The sequence below is a fragment of the Cyclopterus lumpus genome, chromosome 4 (genome assembly GCF_009769545.1).
Source record: "Cyclopterus lumpus isolate fCycLum1 chromosome 4, fCycLum1.pri, whole genome shotgun sequence".
Taxonomy (NCBI): domain Eukaryota; kingdom Metazoa; phylum Chordata; class Actinopteri; order Perciformes; family Cyclopteridae; genus Cyclopterus; species Cyclopterus lumpus.
In genome coordinates this window covers 1,425,032-1,442,234 of record NC_046969.1, presented here as the reverse complement: position 1 = coordinate 1,442,234, position 17,203 = coordinate 1,425,032, and the positions used below count along the sequence as shown (strand labels likewise).

Genomic DNA, 17,203 nt, shown 5'->3' with positions numbered 1-17,203 from the left:
CCGGGACAAGGTCGGGGGAGTTCACCATTATACATTAGACTCGCGTGACTTTTTGATGCAGCCGTGTGAAGAATAAAAAAAAAACCTCGCTTAGGCTCGACTTAACTAAAAGTGTGAAAGGTTGAACAGGCTGGGTGGTGTTTGAAAGCCCAGTTTGATCTCGGGCATTCCAATGCCCTCCTCTTAACCCTTCGCCTGCCCGATTGTGAGAAAGTAGCAGTCATATCTGAATGTTGTCTCACTTCAACGTTTTGAAGTTTTTCACTGTGGGCACTTAGAGGTCTCAAGTGCTACCAGATGTGGTTAGTCCATCTCCTTTACTGTGGGGGAATCCCCCTCAATCCAAGCTGGCATTGTGAGTGGATATTTGACCATTTTCCTCAGACTGTGTCTAAATCTACTTCTATGTTTTCTTTTATGCCCAGTGTGAGGTTTTTTTTCCAAAATATTCTTCATCAAATACACGGTTATGACCGGTATGTCTTCTGCCCTCACACAGGCCTGGACGCAGAGCTCTACTATGTGCGTGACGACGTGGTGAATCACTACGCTCTCTCCTTCACCCTGCCGGTGCCCAGTGAGACCAACAGCCTTCACTTCTCATGGCATTCCAAGACCAAGGTGAGCCCCAGTCGTGGATCGACCACTTTAATACATGCTGCAGTTGTACGCACATGCGCGGCGGCCCGTTCATGCGTTGACAACTTTCTGTCGTTCCCGTGTTTGTAGGTGGACTACCGGCTTGGCTTCCTCATGGAGAACCCCGTTGCCATGAACCAGCCACAGAGCAACATCTCCACCCAGGGGGAGGTGCCCCGTGTTCCCTCTGGTTTGTCAAGCATGCCACGTTTTGTTGTGTCGCGCGCTCATAAGGATCCCACGTACTTCAAAGTTAGCAGACTTTTCAAAATGGTGTCGGGGGGGAGATCCATATTTCTCTCGCACACAATCGGAATTTTTGGGAAATGCTCTTGAGCTCATTTAGGAAAATACCTCCAATGCTAACCACATCTGGCCAACAGTATCTTTAAACTCACTTATTACTACGTTATATCTCGTTTGTTTGAGCCATATAAAGGTTTTATGCAGTTCAATGGGGGGGATTAGTGCAGGGTTGTATGACAGAGTCACTTTAATGACTCATTTGAGTGACGGCGTGCTGCTAGTGTGCTGGGTCCCATGAGGGACTGTCCGTCTGCATCGGTGGATTACAAAAGCACATTTACGTTCAATAACTAACCAGGATGCGAGGCCGATCTTCTTCTTTTCTCCTTAGGCTGCTGCATAACATTAAAAAAATACTACAAATAATTTCATCATCCACCGCAGCCTAAACACACTGCCCATAATGAGATGAATGGGTTATTTCTTGGCTAGAAAGCGTGACTCACTGGAATCTTTGCTGGTTGCCTGACGACTGCTTAGAGCCAAGAAATTCGGTTCGGCTCGGTATATCATCAACAGCGAAGCACACAATTTACACACAAAGTGTAGTATGTGTATTATTCAGCTTTAGGGTTGCTGGTTTGCAGACTTTAAATATTAGCGTATTTCCCAAAAAATCTTGACCTTTTTTCCTTCAGGACTTAATTTCATCAATGTCCGACTAAACTGCAACATGAGTGCAACAAGTAAACAACATTGTTACAATTGCACCATCATTCCCAACACAAACGAGTCATCCAGTGGTCTCATTCATCTGGGACGACTGTGGCTCAGTGGTGAGCAGGGTTGTCCTTTGCTGTTCGATCCCCGAACCGCAAAAGGTGGAACCTTAGCCCCTCCCATCAGGGTGTGAATGTTAGTTACTGCTGCTGTGCAGATGAACCTTAGCCCCTCCCATCAGGGTGTGAATGTTAGTTACTGCTGATGGACAGGTGAACCTTAGCCCCTCCTATCAGGGTGTGAATGTTAGTTACTGCTGATGGACAGGTGGAACCTTAGCCCCTCCCATCAGTGTGTGAATGTTAGTTACTGCTGCTGTGCAGGTGAACCTTAGCTCCTCCCATCAGTGTGTGAATGTTAGTTACTGCTGCTGTGCAGGTGAACCTTAGCCCCTCCCATCAGGGTGTGAATGTTAGTTACTGCTGCTGTGCAGGTGAACCTTAGCTCCTCCCATCAGTGTGTGAATGTTAGTTACTGCTGCTGTGCAGGTGAACCTTAGCCCCTCCCATCAGGGTGTGAATGTTAGTTACTGCTGATGGACAGGTGAACCTTAGCCCCTCCCATCAGTGTGTGAATGGGTGAATGATGTCATGTAGTGTCAAAGCACTTTGAGTGGTCTAGAAAAGAGCAATACAAGTCCACGTTTCTCTAAATGACGTGTGTGTGTGTGTGTGTGTTGTGTTGTGTTGTGTTGTGCGTCTCTCTGCAGTCTTCAGAGTGGACCTCTTCTGTTCCGGCAAGGTGGATGGAGAGGCTGTTTTAACTGTGCAGCTCAATCTGACCATCCACGCCAACAACTACACAGTGCTCAACTTCAAGAGGAGGAAAATGTGTTATAAAAGTAAGTCTCTTTTAATATTGTGTGTGTCAGATACTCGATGTACAGGTTTTCCCATTCTGCATTCAGTTCTGTGCTATTTTCAAACATACTGAAGATGATTACATGTGGCCAAGAGGCTTCTTGCCATGTTCCCCTTCGGAAGCAAATGTCTCCCCATCTTATTTTGAGCTGGGCAATCGCACCGGTCCTCTTTGTTTCTTGGATTGCACCTGGGGTGTCGCAGCAGAGGACACACTGTGGCCTGCGCTCGCTGTTATGTAGTTGCGTCATTTTTAAATACAGGAACACAGAAGCCTTAAACGCTCAACCTACAAAAGAAAAGAGAAGCTATTTCAGGTTTGTGTCCCTGGGCCTCCGCTTGAGAGGTTAACCGGGAACCACCAGAGTTAAGAATACTGCAAGACTCAATCTTATCTTGCACTCTTGTGTATAGTTCAGTTTGAGAACTAAGGACTATTAGAAGAAGAAGTTTGTTTAATATGAATGGCACTTCAATAATAGTTATGTAATTGATGATTAATCTGCTCTATTCTGTCATTCCCCTCTAATGAGAGAGACATTTGGGTATTTACTGACTAAAGCAGCTGATCATCACTACTTCTGAGAGCCATTTAGCCTTTTGGTGGTTTTAATATATATATAATATATTTTCTTTCAACACCGATTTTAAACGCCATAGACAACCTTTTAACTTTAAATCACACGCACCACATTTACAGCGTCGTTGTTAAGTCTTGTGCTAAAATGACTTCTCGCACTTAGTGGTGGCGGCGGAACGATTTATCTTGGGCGTTCATGAGATGTGGTTGAACTAAGTGCAGAGCTCTATATTTTCTGGATGCATCAGAAGATAATGACAGTGAAAATGTATTAGTTAATTTTTCGTTTTATAGCTCATCACATAAGCTTTGTTTATTTGTGTGTGTGTGTGTGTGTGTGTGTGTGTGTGTGTGTGTGTGTGTGTGTATAGTCTGCCAATCAGTAGAGTTGATGTCATAATTCTCCCTCCTCTGTGAACAGGGATAGATGACCCAAAGAGTCCCATTCCCCTCAACAATAACACTCTTCCGCGGCCCGACTGTAAGTAATCTCACCCCCACATCATGCGCCGCTTATCTCTGTGGACCATCTGCACGTATTGTCAATCATGCGCGGCATGATAAGACAGTGGCTGCACTAGTACGCCGAGTCCAAACCTTTAATAACCAAGGCGTTCATCCTCCCACTGAAGTGCACTCTGCCCCCCCCCAGCCCCTTTTAGAGTGGCCGTCCTCTTCCAGTGGCATTCATTCAGGCTCTTTGTGAGCCCACTGCCCCGTAACAAAGTGCCATTAGAGGGTTGTCTCCCTTCTGCTTGGGTAGGCCGGAGGAACCTGAGGCCCTCAGAGGCTTTTAGAGAGGTGATGAGAAAACCCACTCGGACACTGTAACCCGGGCACAGCCTCTACTACTCCAGGCCTCCATTAGCCCTAAGTGGAGCCCCTCAGTGCTCGTACAGTTTCACTCACTCGTGCCTTTATCTCATTGCCTTACCTCATATGTTTGCCACTGACGCTTTAGCTGTAATGAGGGTGGTATTTTCCCCAGATTCCCCTATGCCGTGTCTGATTGTTAACGCGCGGCTTGCTTTCATCAGTAGACGGTGTGACCACCCCCACCACCTCCACCCAGGTGTTCTACATAAGTGTGAGCGTCTGCTGCATTGTCATCTTCCTGGTGGCCATCATCCTGGCCATCCTGCACCTGCACAGCATGAAGAGGGTGGAGATGGAAGACAGGTTTGTTTCTTTTGTTTGTCCCGCTTCCAGACAGAACGGAGTCCTTTTTGTTTTGTATATCAGCGACGCAGCGGATGAAAACCAGCACACGGCACCGCAGGCTCACAGCCAGCCGTGACCGGCACCTGTGGAAGTCGTGTTGGCCGTTCATGGCCCGACAAACACAGGTCATCTCCAAGGAGAGGATTACATCGAGTTGAAACCCTCACTCGAGTTGTTCACTTCCTGTAATCTCCAAAGTGGCTTGATTTGATCACATTTGCACGAAAGAGATCCTTGTGTCAACTTTAGAGCCTTTTCACAAATCACTCCGGTTTCTGATTAGCATGAGGTCAAGCATTAGCTTCATCATTTGAGGACTGCTCAGAATTTGCTAGTTTTAGCTTCTCAAATGTAAATATTTGCATTTTATGGGTTTGGGATTGATGGTCAGACATTTTTACTCATTATGGATCTAAAAATGAATTGAGAAAATAATGGTCTGATTTGTCGATCATTAAAATAATGATAATTAATAATAATAATAATTGCTACTATTTAAATGAGTCTGTAATGAAATTAAGGGTCCTGTTGGAGAGCAGTAGCTGCTTGAAAGATCAAACTAAGCCTGGTTATATCAGAAGTAGAGATTAGCAAGCCACTATATTAAAACACACACACACACACACACACACACACACACACACACACACACACACACACTAGTTCTGTTGTAGAGATTAGTTGTTGTGAAATGTTTGCGCCGACTAAGCACTTTGTGTAACTGTTGCACGGCTCACTGGACCTCATCACTTGTCAACCATTAGAGCTCAGGTTGTAAAAAGTCAAATGGAATATGGTGATAATATCTGACCGGACTTTTGATTGAAATGCACTTTAATCATCATGTAAACTGGCAAGATGTCCAACTACATTTCACCAGAATGAAACAATATGGTAAGTTAACTCGTCTCTTTCTTAAACACACCTATCCCCCACGTTCGTTAATATAACAAGGCCAATCCAACTTTTACAGAGACGTACGCACGTAACCGTAATACTCTGAGGTTACAACCCGTAATTGTTTTTGATTGGACAGTGATTTACACATAACTCAGATGTTCACCTCTAATGGCTCAATTTAGATAACTGCTCTTCTCTGTGTGTCTTTCAGTGTGAGTGACAGCGGCAGCTCGCAGGGCCTGTCTCAGCCGTCCACCCAGACCACGCAGTACCTGAGGGCGGACACGCCAAACAACGTCGCCCCCGTCACCAGTAAGAGATTTCACTCCCCCTCTCACCGCAACACCCAAAGGCAACCAAGTAACAAGATGCAGCATCCGTTCACGGTTCAGGTTAATCACATTGTCTCAGAGGTGATTACACGGCCGAGGTGGCACCCAGAAGGGCGGACTCGGCCTCTTCTCAAACTGGCATGCGCATGCTTTTCCAAACGCAATTACCCACTGTGAATGACCCAGTTAGCTTAACTGGTGTCATACGTCGTAATGAAGGAGTCCCTGCAGTGACGTCCTCCGTCTTCTTGTTGCTGCTACCTCTCGTGACTCATTACAGCCTGAGCAGCGTGTTGATGTGCTCACTGTGTGCTCCGGGTCAGGCTCTCCGGGTCAGGTTCTGCAGGCAGAGAATCACACGCAGCCCTTTTTATATTGGAACACAGACGTGGTGTAACAAAGTTATCGTGAAGGCTAAACCGGAGAACTTTGTTAGGACTTCAGCTCATTTCTTCCAGCAGAGTTCTTTGTTAGTTGTTACTGGTGTTAGGTGGCAAAGTATGATTACTCACACAGCCCTCTGTTCTCTTGGCTGGCACCCACTGTAATTATGGGTTAGTCTGTCATGTTTTAGTGAGTGGAAATAACATGGCATGCTTTGCATTATAAACGCACTGATACATTTTCTGTTTACCATGTGACTTTTATTTACTGTGGATACAGTGTAAGTGATGGGGCCATAAAATGAGACCCAGGGTGGGCATGATTAAAGCATCGCCACGGTTACCACTGCAGCCCTAGGATTATTATAAGACTTAACTTTTTGACAAATACTTCAGAGGGCTGTTTTCCCTTTCTCTCATTTACCATAATACACCAATTCTACCTGTTTGACAGTGTCACCCATTTGCATGTGTGGACTTTCATGCCTGTTGTGTGCCGGCAATAGACCGATAGTAATAGTCTTCTAAAGGAATACATCTTGGAAAATGTGCAAATTCACTTCAATATAATGCTGCGTTCACACTGCGAGCAACAAGCGACAAGTCATTCCCTGTTTTCACTAAGCTAAACGACTTCTGGCTCTAGATTTAACGGAAACACTTTGTGTAAAGTGTGTATTTACTTTCTTGCAGAGAGCTCGAGAGCTCACTGGTTACAAACTCAATATATAGCATGTTAAGTACTCATATTTAGACGTGCTGGAGGGTGGATTTAGTGTTTCCCTGTTTCTATGCTCAGCTAACTGGCTAATCTCCGTATTTACCAGCCAACACACTGTTTATGTCCATCGGAAACATAATCTGCCTCCCAGAACATCTAAAGTTCACTAATTAACAGGTCATTTATTTAGTTTAGTCCGTACAACAACCAAAGGGGGAAAAACAACAATTTGTCGTTATGTACCGGACTATTTCCAGAAGTTATTATGAGCCACCCTTGTACACCAACACCATCAAGATGAATTTACAAACAGAAAGAATAATTAAATGCGAATGTATATAATAGTGAAGTATAAATGAAGTCATAATCCACATTTACAGCCCAGTCACTCTGCTACTGTCTTGGAGAGATCCGTCTTCCTCGGGTTGTCGCAAGGTTTTGCCCGGACTCTTTCAAAGCGTTCCTACAACATAATGGTAGGAACAGGTTTTTCCAAAAATATTCATCTCATCACAAAGTATTCGTCAGTGAGATCCACGGGTTATTTTCCATCCACGTTCAGTTTGGTAGACGGGCTGCTGTTCACACAATATATGCAGTGATGCATCTGAAGAGAACCGTTGACTGTAATCACCTCGTGAAACACTCTTGATCTCATAGGCACATTGGCCTCTATGGTTTCCTCTTGAAACCACTAGAAAAGCACATCAGCTATTTATTTGTGTGCCTCGTGGTCAGGATGCGATCCTTCGTTGCCCTCTTGTGGATACAAACCCACATCCCTTATGTCTTAGCTTAATGTGATTATTTGCACCATCATCCACTCGTTTTATTACTTTTTTTAAATTACTCATTGCTTATTTGTATTACTCTACTTGGCATGCACGCCCGGTTTGATTTGATGTTTTGTGTTTGAGCTGACAATGTACAACCACAACAGTATGCATCCATCCATTCATTGAGGTCATGTTGTAACTTGGGTGAGCTATCCCATTAAATCCCTTCTTTTCTCTCACTCCCCCAACCTCCACTCCCTCCCCTCTCCCCTCGTCACCAGACAATCACCCTGGTTCTGCGCCCATACTCCAGCTTGCTGCCACCTCCTTCCAAAACCCCGGTGCTCCCCCACATGAAACCAAAAGTAAGTTCCAGTGAAGCCACAGAGACGACACACACTATTTTGTCATTGCGTGCAGCGTCGTAATGGACAGAAATATTATTGTGTCCCTGCTTGGATGAATTCTGTTCATGGCTGTATTTCTGTCGCAGGCAGTCGGGAACAAGTGCAGCCTTTTTATAGAACTAAATAAATTGTGAAGTCTGCTCTTGTTCTTGTTCAAGCCTCAAACTCCTGAAGCTGCATCTGCCCCCTTTGTTTGGAGACCTGTTGTGCTGCGTGAAGTTGCACAGATGCTCATTTAGGCGTTTGGAGTTTAACTGAAGAGCCACGGAAAGGCCCAATCAACTAGTGCTGAAACAATATTTTATTAATCAATTAGTCTATCTACGGAAAAAGAATTGTCAACAGGTGTGACAAGTGATTCATCGTTCTAGTCGTTTTCCTCTGGTTCTAACCTCCAAGATGCTTTTCTCTGTTGTAAAAGCAGAGACCCGGCTCTTGAGTACTCGTGATTGGCTTTTCTTTTTTAAAAAAACTGTTTTCTAACATTTTATAGACTAACCAATTAATTGATGTGTCATAAAACTAATCGATTGACGGATGGACGATGAAAATAGTTGCTAGAGTTCTTCAATAATCTAAGATGAGAGACAGACGGGTGTATTTGAGTCTCATTGTGTCTCACCCTTCATTCTGAGGTGTGTAGTGTAACTCAAGTCGATGACTATACTCTACCTCTACATGGTAGGAGTGAGGTGCACGAGTAACCAATGAAACGCTAGTATACACACATGACATCATTCCTCATCAACCAATCGTATACATGTAAACAGACAGCTCCATATGAGAGTGTCAAATGAAATGATTAAGTTAAGTATACTTAAGTTGGTATGCAGACAACTACAAAAACATCATACTATGGCATTGAGATGATTGTAAAGCACACAGTGTGCACAGCTACTACCTCGTATGGGAGTGGAAGTTCAGGTACTTTACTTGAGTATTTTCATTGTCTGCTACTTTATACTTTACATTTATTATTATTATTACTTTGCACATTGAGATAATTAACACAACATATACATAAACTATATTATTATAGGTCAGGCTACCCAGCAGTATATAAAGTAATTAAAATGAGCCTCAACATTAAATCAATAAACACTTAAATGCATCAATAATTATAGTTCAATAATCTAATATATTTGAATCTGAAGTGGACCATTCTGCATAATGAGCACTGTGACTTTTGGTCCTTGAATTGTATTTTAAAGCTTATACTTTAGCATCAAATGACCTTTTCTAGAGTGTGACTTTGAATGCAGGACTTTACTTCGGTATGTTAACGCTCTAGTTTTGCTCCTTTTACATGAGTAAAATATCTGAATGCATCCTTCAGTATGGAGTAGTGTAAACAGCACCAGTCATTCTTTGGACCACCGTCTCTGGCTGTTGTCATGCCGACCTCCTCAGGTGCATAACTTTCCACTTGAATGGGCAGTATTTTTGCGAGGAAGCATAAGCAGTGCACAAAAAGGTGCGACAGACTGTATTGTTCCCCAGATGTGTTCCTCCCTTCAGAATCAGTTTTCATAGTGTTTTAATTGTTATATTTAACTTTTGTCCCTTCACTGTCATTCTGTTAAATATGCATGTTTCTCTTATTTGGACCTCTAGGGGGCAGCATGGACCTGTACTGTGTTTATACTCACAATACAGTCACAGCAGAGATTTAACCTTTTAATCAAAGTAATTCTTAACTTATGTTGCAACGTTTTCATCTTTTGAACTCTGGTGGAATCTGTTTTTGAGATTTATTTATTTATTTATTAATCAAAGCTCTGGATTGACCCCCCGCGCCTCATTCTCACAAATCCATTATTCTACACATACGCACAAGTATCACATGTAGCTCACAAGAACCAGTAGTGCCTGTTGTCTCCTGGAGGCCGATCGACATCGACCCATTAGATCGACTTTGCCTCCGACTTCATCTGGCGTCGCGGTTCTTCTGCTGTTCTGCCGTGGGCTGCAGGCCTGGGAGTTTACAATGTGTTAGCTCTCATCACTGACATGTTGTGCACACAACCACACACAATTTATTTAGTGATCCAAACTCTCGTCTACCTCAGCAAGCCAGCAGCTATCGACTGAGTGAGTAAATAGGGAGGTTATGTAATGGAAGTTCTGTAATACAGGACTTTGCATGAAGTTGATGCAACATGTGCAGTGCACCGTACACGGCTGGCAAGCTATGTTTCTTGTAATTGCTAAAATTCACTGAATTCCCCGAGTCCCCGAGGTTGTTTACCCAGTGTTAAACCGGGTTTGAGGACCTGTCGAGCCCTTTTTTAAAGTTGTGTGTGTGTGTGTGTGTGTGTGTGTGTGTGTGTGTGTGTGTGTGTGTGTGTGTGTGTGTGTGTGTGTGTGTGTGTGTGTGTGTGTGTGTGTGTGTGTGTGTGTGTGTGTGTGTGTGTGTGTGTGTGTGTGTGTGTGTGTGTGTGTGTGTGTGTGTGCGTGCGCGTGGCTGCGTGTGCGTGTGCGTGTGTGTGTGTCCTCCCTCGCAGGTTACCCGTCTCTCCGCATTGAGAAGAACGACCTGAGGAGTGTGACTCTAATGGAGGCCAAAGCTAAAGTGAAAGACATCGCCATCTCAAGGGAGAGAGTCACATTGCGGGACGTCTTACACGAAGGTATTCCACTCGTCTCACTCGTGCTTCCACCTTTGTATTCTGAGAAAGGCGCGAATGTCATCTCAAGACTGTTCTACTCTCGGATTGTGTCACTTAGAGCATTTGACATTTGTTCTGCACTGAGCTCTGAGAACTGGCCTTCAAACCTTTCCTTTAATCTCACCTGAAGAAAAGACAAACTACACCTTTAGGATTGGGCAATGAATGAATTATTAGGAAAGAATTCCTCAAAAAAAATGAGAATTGCACACAAATAGAAAATAGCAATACAAATGATGACACTGGCGATCATATATCTGAGGATTATACTATATATGTCATACATTAAAATAATGTTCTGTTTTCTGAGCAGAAGGACAGAAACGTCTTGAAGTCTCAAATGTTTATTCACAATAACAACCCCACAATAACAAGAGAAATAGCCAATGAGTTGCAACAAGGGGTAGTGAGGACACCCAAACTATCCCAATAAGCAGATCCTTTTGTCCTTTCTTTCAATAACACGTCTTGGTAGAGATGATTTTCTCTAAAAGCCTGAGATGTCAGCTTAATAGATACACCTGATACCTGGGTATATAATAGTGATAAATATTTGAGATGAAATGAATGCCACCTGGTTATTTGCACAACCGGTGATATAAACATACAGGAGAGCAGCCGCTGTTAAACAACCCTATTCTGATATTTGAATATTGCTTCTGATTCACACGTCACTCCAAACCCCCGTCGTCTTTCACAGCCCAACATTCCTCTTTTAAAGGAAGTACATTTTCTATTTATTTCTCCGTAGCTTCATGAATGCGTCCGTTCAAGAGGGGTGTATTCATTAACTTTTTCATCTGTGTGTCTGATGAAAGAAGGCCACCTATGAACATGACTGCTGCTTCTTGGAATGCATTTGCGTCCCTCAATCAGACCGCGGCCGAACGAGAACGCACTCCGCTCTCTGGAGACTTGCCCGCGCTGGGGTTAAGTTTGGCTGTGTGAGCGATGTAACAGTTAGCCAATGGTGGCTTCAACACAATGGAAGTGAAAAGTGTGGGTGTTTTCTTTTTCTTCTTGATGCTTAAGGCCGTCGTCCCTGGAGCCCTCACAGATTCTGGCTCCAGGGACGACGGCCACGTTGATCAGTCGCTCCAATGCTTTGGTTCAAACGGAAACATCTCAACTCCTGAAAGGGTGGTCTGCTGTCACAGAGTTTTATGATAGCCGACATGAGATTTTAGTATTGTTTAAAAATCACTACTAATAAATCCATGTGTTCAAAAGCTCTTGTGTGCTTCTTCGGTTCACTAACAAGAAGAGTGACAGCCCTGAATCATTACGACGCCTCCTTTTTCTTCCTGTCTCTACCTGAACACGTCCCCGCCGTACGCCACGCGCCAAAACAGCTACTCATATTCATTTTCCAAGTCAATTATTTTCATTAGTCATTATTCCTAATGTGCGATCGATGTACTAATAATGGGCTATTAATGATTATATTTTCTTTGTGAACATACTTGGACATTGAAAGTGCTCCATAAACTTCTGTCAATCACTGGTTAGTCTCTCGGTTAGTTTGTAAATAGTCCGTGTGAGCAGCAAACCGACCCACAACTAGAATGTAACGACACATTTGGACCAAACAAACCCAACACCAGATGTGAGAACACCCTCAGGCAACCAATGGGCCTGATGTCAGTGTTGAACGTATTCAAGATTATTGGTCTTGCCATTTGCTCGTCTGTCTTCTGAATCTTTATCTCTTACTCACTGCGGATGTGCATCACTGTGACGAGTTGCACTTGGTATGGGTGTGGTAGTCAAACACGTCGGGACAGTTGTTGACGCGCTATGACAGCTGTTGACGCGCTATGCCAGTTGTTGACGCGCTATGACAGCTGTTGACGCTCTATGACAGTAGTTGACGCGCTATGCCAGTTGTTGACGCGCTATGCCAGTTGTTGACGCGCTATGACAGCTGTTGACGCGCTATGCCAGTTGTTGACGTGCTATGCCAGTTGTTGACGTGCTATGACAGCTGTTGACGCGCTATGCCAGTTGTTGACGCGCTATGCCAGCTGTTGACGCGCTATGCCAGTTGTTGACGCGCTATGCCAGTTGTTGACGCGCTATAGAGCGTCAACAGCTGTTGACGCTCTATGACAGCTGTTGACAGTTGTTGATGCTCTATGACAGCTGTTGACGCTCTGACAGTTGTTGACGCTCTGACAGTTGTTGACAGTTGTTGATGCTCTATGACAGCTGTTGACGCTCTATGACAGCTGTTGATGCTCTATGACAGTTGTTGACGCTCTATGACAGCTGTTGACGCTCTATGATAGTTGTTGACGCTCTATGACAGCTGTTGACGCTCTATGACAGTTGTTGAGTCTATGACAGTTGTTGAGTCTATGACAGCTGTTGATGCTCTATGACAGTTGTTGAGTCTATGACAGCTGTTGATGCTCTATGACAGTTGTTGAGTCTATGACAGGTGTTGACGCTCTGACAGTTGTTGATGCTCTATGACAGCTGTTGACGCTCTATGACAGTTGTTGACGCTCTATGACAGCTGTTGACGCTCTATGACAGCTGTTGACGCGCTATGCCAGTTGTTGACGCTCTATGGCAGCTGTTGACGCTCTATGACAGCTGTTGACAGTTGTTGATGCTCTATGACAGCTGTTGACGCTCTATGACAGTTGTTGACGCTCTATGACAGCTGTTGACGCTCTATGACAGTTGTTGGCGCTCTATGACAGCTGTTGATGCTCTATGACAGTTGTTGGCGCTCTATGACAGCTGTTGACGCGCTATGCCAGTTGTTGACAGTTGTTGATGCTCTATGACAGCTGTTGACGCTCTGACAGTTGTTGACGCTCTGACAGTTGTTGACAGTTGTTGATGCTCTATGACAGCTGTTGACGCTCTGACAGTTGTTGACGCTCTATGACAGTTGTTGCCGCTCTATGACAGTTGTTGCCGCTCTATGACAGCTGTTGACGCTCTATGACAGTTGTTGCCGCTCTATGACAGCTGTTGATGCTCTATGACAGTTGTTGACGCTCTATGACAGCTGTTGACGCTCTATGACAGTTGTTGACGCTCTATGACAGCTGTTGATGCTCTATGACAGTTGTTGACGCTCTATGACAGCTGTTGACGCTCTATGATAGTTGTTGACGCTCTATGACAGTTGTTGACGCTCTATGACAGTTGTTGCCGCTCTATGACAGTTGTTGCCGCTCTGACAGCTGTTGATGCTCTATGACAGCTGTTGATGCTCTATGACAGTTGTTGCCGCTCTATGATAGTTGTTGCCGCTCTATGACAGCTGTTGATGCTCTATGACAGTTGTTGACGCTCTATGACAGCTGTTGACGCTCTATGACAGCTGTTGACGCTCTATGATAGTTGTTGAGTCTATGACAGTTGTTGAGTCTATGACAGCTGTTGATGCTCTATGACAGTTGTTGAGTCTATGACAGTTGTTGAGTCTATGACAGCTGTTGACGCTCTGACAGTTGTTGACGCTCTGACAGTTGTTGACAGTTGTTGATGCTCTATGACAGCTGTTGACGCTCTGACAGTTGTTGACGCTCTATGACAGCTGTTGACGCGCTATGCCAGTTGTTGCCGCTCTATGACAGCTGTTGACGCTCTTTGACAGTTGTTGATGCTCTATGACGGTTGTTGACGCTCTATGGCAGCTGTTGACGCTCTATGACAGCTGTTGACGCTCTATGACAGCTGTTGACAGTTGTTGATGCTCTGACAGTTGTTGACGCTCTGACAGCTGTTGACGCTCTTTGACAGTTGTTGACGCTCTGACAGTTGTTGACGCTCTATGACAGTTGTTGACGCTCTATGACAGCTGTTGATGCTCTATGACAGTTGTTGACGCTCTATGACAGTTGTTGACGCTCTATGACAGCTGTTGACGCTCTATGACAGTTGTTGACGCTCTATGACAGCTGCTGATGCTCTATGACAGCTGTTGACGCTCTATGACAGTTGTTGGCGCTCTATGACAGCTGTTGACGCGCTATGCCAGTTGTTGACGCTCTATGGCAGCTGTTGACGCTCTATGACAGCTGTTGACAGTTGTTGATGCTCTATGACAGCTGTTGACGCTCTATGACAGTTGTTGATGCTCTATGACAGTTGTTGACGCTCTATGACAGTTGTTGACGCTCTATGACAGTTGTTGACGCTCTATGACAGCTGTTGACGCTCTATGACAGCTGTTGACGCGCTATGACAGCTGTTGACAGTTGTTGATGCTCTATGACAGTTGTTGACGCTCTATGACAGCTGTTGACGCTATATGACAGTTGTTGCCGCTCTATGACAGCTGTTGACAGTTGTTGATGCTCTATGACAGCTGTTGACGCTCTGACAGTTGTTGACGCTCTGACAGTTGTTGACAGTTGTTGATGCTCTATGACAGCTGTTGACGCTCTGACAGTTGTTGACGCTCTATGACAGCTGTTGACGCTCTATGACAGTTGTTGATGCTCTATGACAGTTTTGCCGCTCTATGACAGTTGTTGCCGCTCTGACAGCTGTTGACGCTCTATGACAGTTGTTGACGCTCTATGACAGTTGTTGCCACTCTGACAGTTGTTGCCGCTCTATGACAGCTGTTGACGCTCTATGACAGTTGTTGACGCTCTATGACAGCTGTTGACGCTCTATGACAGTTGTTGGCGCTCTATGACAGCTGCTGATGCTCTATGACAGCTGTTGACGCTCTATGACAGTTGTTGGCGCTCTATGACAGCTGTTGACGCGCTATGCCAGTTGTTGACGCTCTATGGCAGCTGTTGACGCTCTATGACAGCTGTTGACAGTTGTTGATGCTCTATGACAGCTGTTGACGCTCTATGACAGTTGTTGACGCTCTATGACAGTTGTTGACGCTCTATGACAGCTGTTGACGCTCTATGACAGTTGTTGGCGCTCTATGACAGCTGTTGATGCTCTATGACAGCTGTTGACGCTCTATGACAGTTGTTGACGCTCTATGACAGCTGTTGACGCTCTATGACAGCTGTTGATGCGCTATGACAGCTGTTGACAGTTGTTGATGCTCTATGACAGTTGTTGACGCTCTATGACAGCTGTTGACGCTCTATGACAGTTGTTGCCGCTCTATGACAGCTGTTGACGCTCTATGACAGCTGTTGACAGTTGTTGATGCTCTATGACAGCTGTTGACGCTCTGACAGTTGTTGACGCTTTGACAGTTGTTGATGCTCTATGACAGCTGTTGACGCTCTGACAGTTGTTGACGCTCTATGACAGCTGTTGACGCTCTATGACAGTTGTTTATGCTCTATGACAGTTGTTGCCGCTCTATGACAGTTGTTGCCGCTCTGACAGCTGTTGACGCTCTATGACAGTTGTTGACGCTCTATGACAGCTGTTGACGCTCTATGACAGTTGTTGCCGCTCTATGACAGCTGTTGATGCTCTATGACAGTTGTTGAGTCTATGACAGCTGTTGATGCTCTATGACAGTTGTTGAGTCTATGACAGCTGTTGATGCTCTATGACAGTTGTTGCCACTCTGACAGCTGTTGACGCTCTATGACAGTTGTTGAGTCTATGACAGCTGTTGCCGCTCTATGACAGCTGTTGACGCTCTATGACAGTTGTTGACTCTCTATGACAGTTGTTGACGCTCTATGACAGCTGTTGACGCTCTATGACAGCTGTTGACGCTCTATGACAGTTGTTGACGCTCTATGACAGTTTTTGACGCTCTATGGCAGTTGTTGACGCTCTATGACAGCTGTTGACGCTCTGACAGTTGTTGACGCTCTATGACAGCTGTTGACGCTCTGACAGTTGTTGACACTCTATGGCAGCTGTTGACGCTCTATGACACCCTATAACAGCTGTTGACGCTCTATGACAGTTGTTGACGCTCTATGACAGCTGTTGACGCTCTGACAGTTGTTGACGCTCTATGACAGTTGTTGACGCTCTATGACACCCTATAACAGCTGTTGACGCTCTGACAGTTGTTGACGCTCTATGACAGCTGTTGACGCTCTGACAGTTGTTGACACTCTATGGCAGCTGTTGACGCTCTATGACACCCTATAACAGTTGTTGACGCTCTGACAGTTGTTGACGCTCTATGACAGTTGTTGACGCTCTATGACACCCTATAACAGCTGTTGACGCTCTGACAGTTGTTGACGCTCTATGACAGTTGTTGACGCTCTATGACACCCTATAACAGCTGTTGACGCTCTATGACAGTTGTTGACGCGCTATGACAGTTGACGCTCTGACAGTTGTTGACGCGCTATGACAGTTGTTGACACTATGACAGTTGTTGGCGCTCTATGACAGTTGTTGGCGCTCTATGACAGTTGTTGACGCGCTATGACAGTTGTTGACACTATAACAGTTGTTGGCGCTCTATGACAGTTGTTGGCTCTCTATGACAGTTGTTGACGCTCTGACAGTTGTTGACGCTCTGACAGTTGTTGACGCGCTATGACAGTTGTTGACACTATGACAGTTGTTGGCGCTCTATGACAGTTGTTGGCGCTCTATGACAGTTGTTGACGCTCTATGACAGCTGTTGACGCTCTGACAGCTGTTGACGCTCTGACAGCTGTTGACGCTCTATGACAGCTGTTGACACTATGACAGTTGTTGACGCTCTATGACAGTTGCTGACGCTCTATGACAGTTGTTGGCGCTCTATGACAGCTGTTGACGCT

At 44.9% G+C, this 17,203-nt stretch overlaps 1 protein-coding gene across 2 annotated transcripts in view; it reads left to right on the top strand.

The window, feature by feature from the left end:
- ryk (receptor like tyrosine kinase) overlaps nt 1-17,203 on the top strand; it is a 40,731-nt gene that overhangs the window by 11,253 nt on the left and 12,275 nt on the right. Inside the window, exons 2-9 of one of the 2 annotated variants that reach the window (XM_034530861.1) lie at nt 500-621; nt 730-829; nt 2,375-2,506; nt 3,527-3,586; nt 4,146-4,284; nt 5,438-5,538; nt 7,720-7,803; nt 10,350-10,475. In XM_034530861.1, the coding sequence (XP_034386752.1) occupies nt 500-621; nt 730-829; nt 2,375-2,506; nt 3,527-3,586; nt 4,146-4,284; nt 5,438-5,538; nt 7,720-7,803; nt 10,350-10,475 (864 nt within the window). Of the gene's footprint in view, nt 1-499; nt 622-729; nt 830-2,374; nt 2,507-3,526; nt 3,587-4,142; nt 4,285-5,437; nt 5,539-7,719; nt 7,804-10,349; nt 10,476-17,203 lie in introns of both variants that reach the window. The other variant, XM_034530860.1, reaches the window with a different exon arrangement.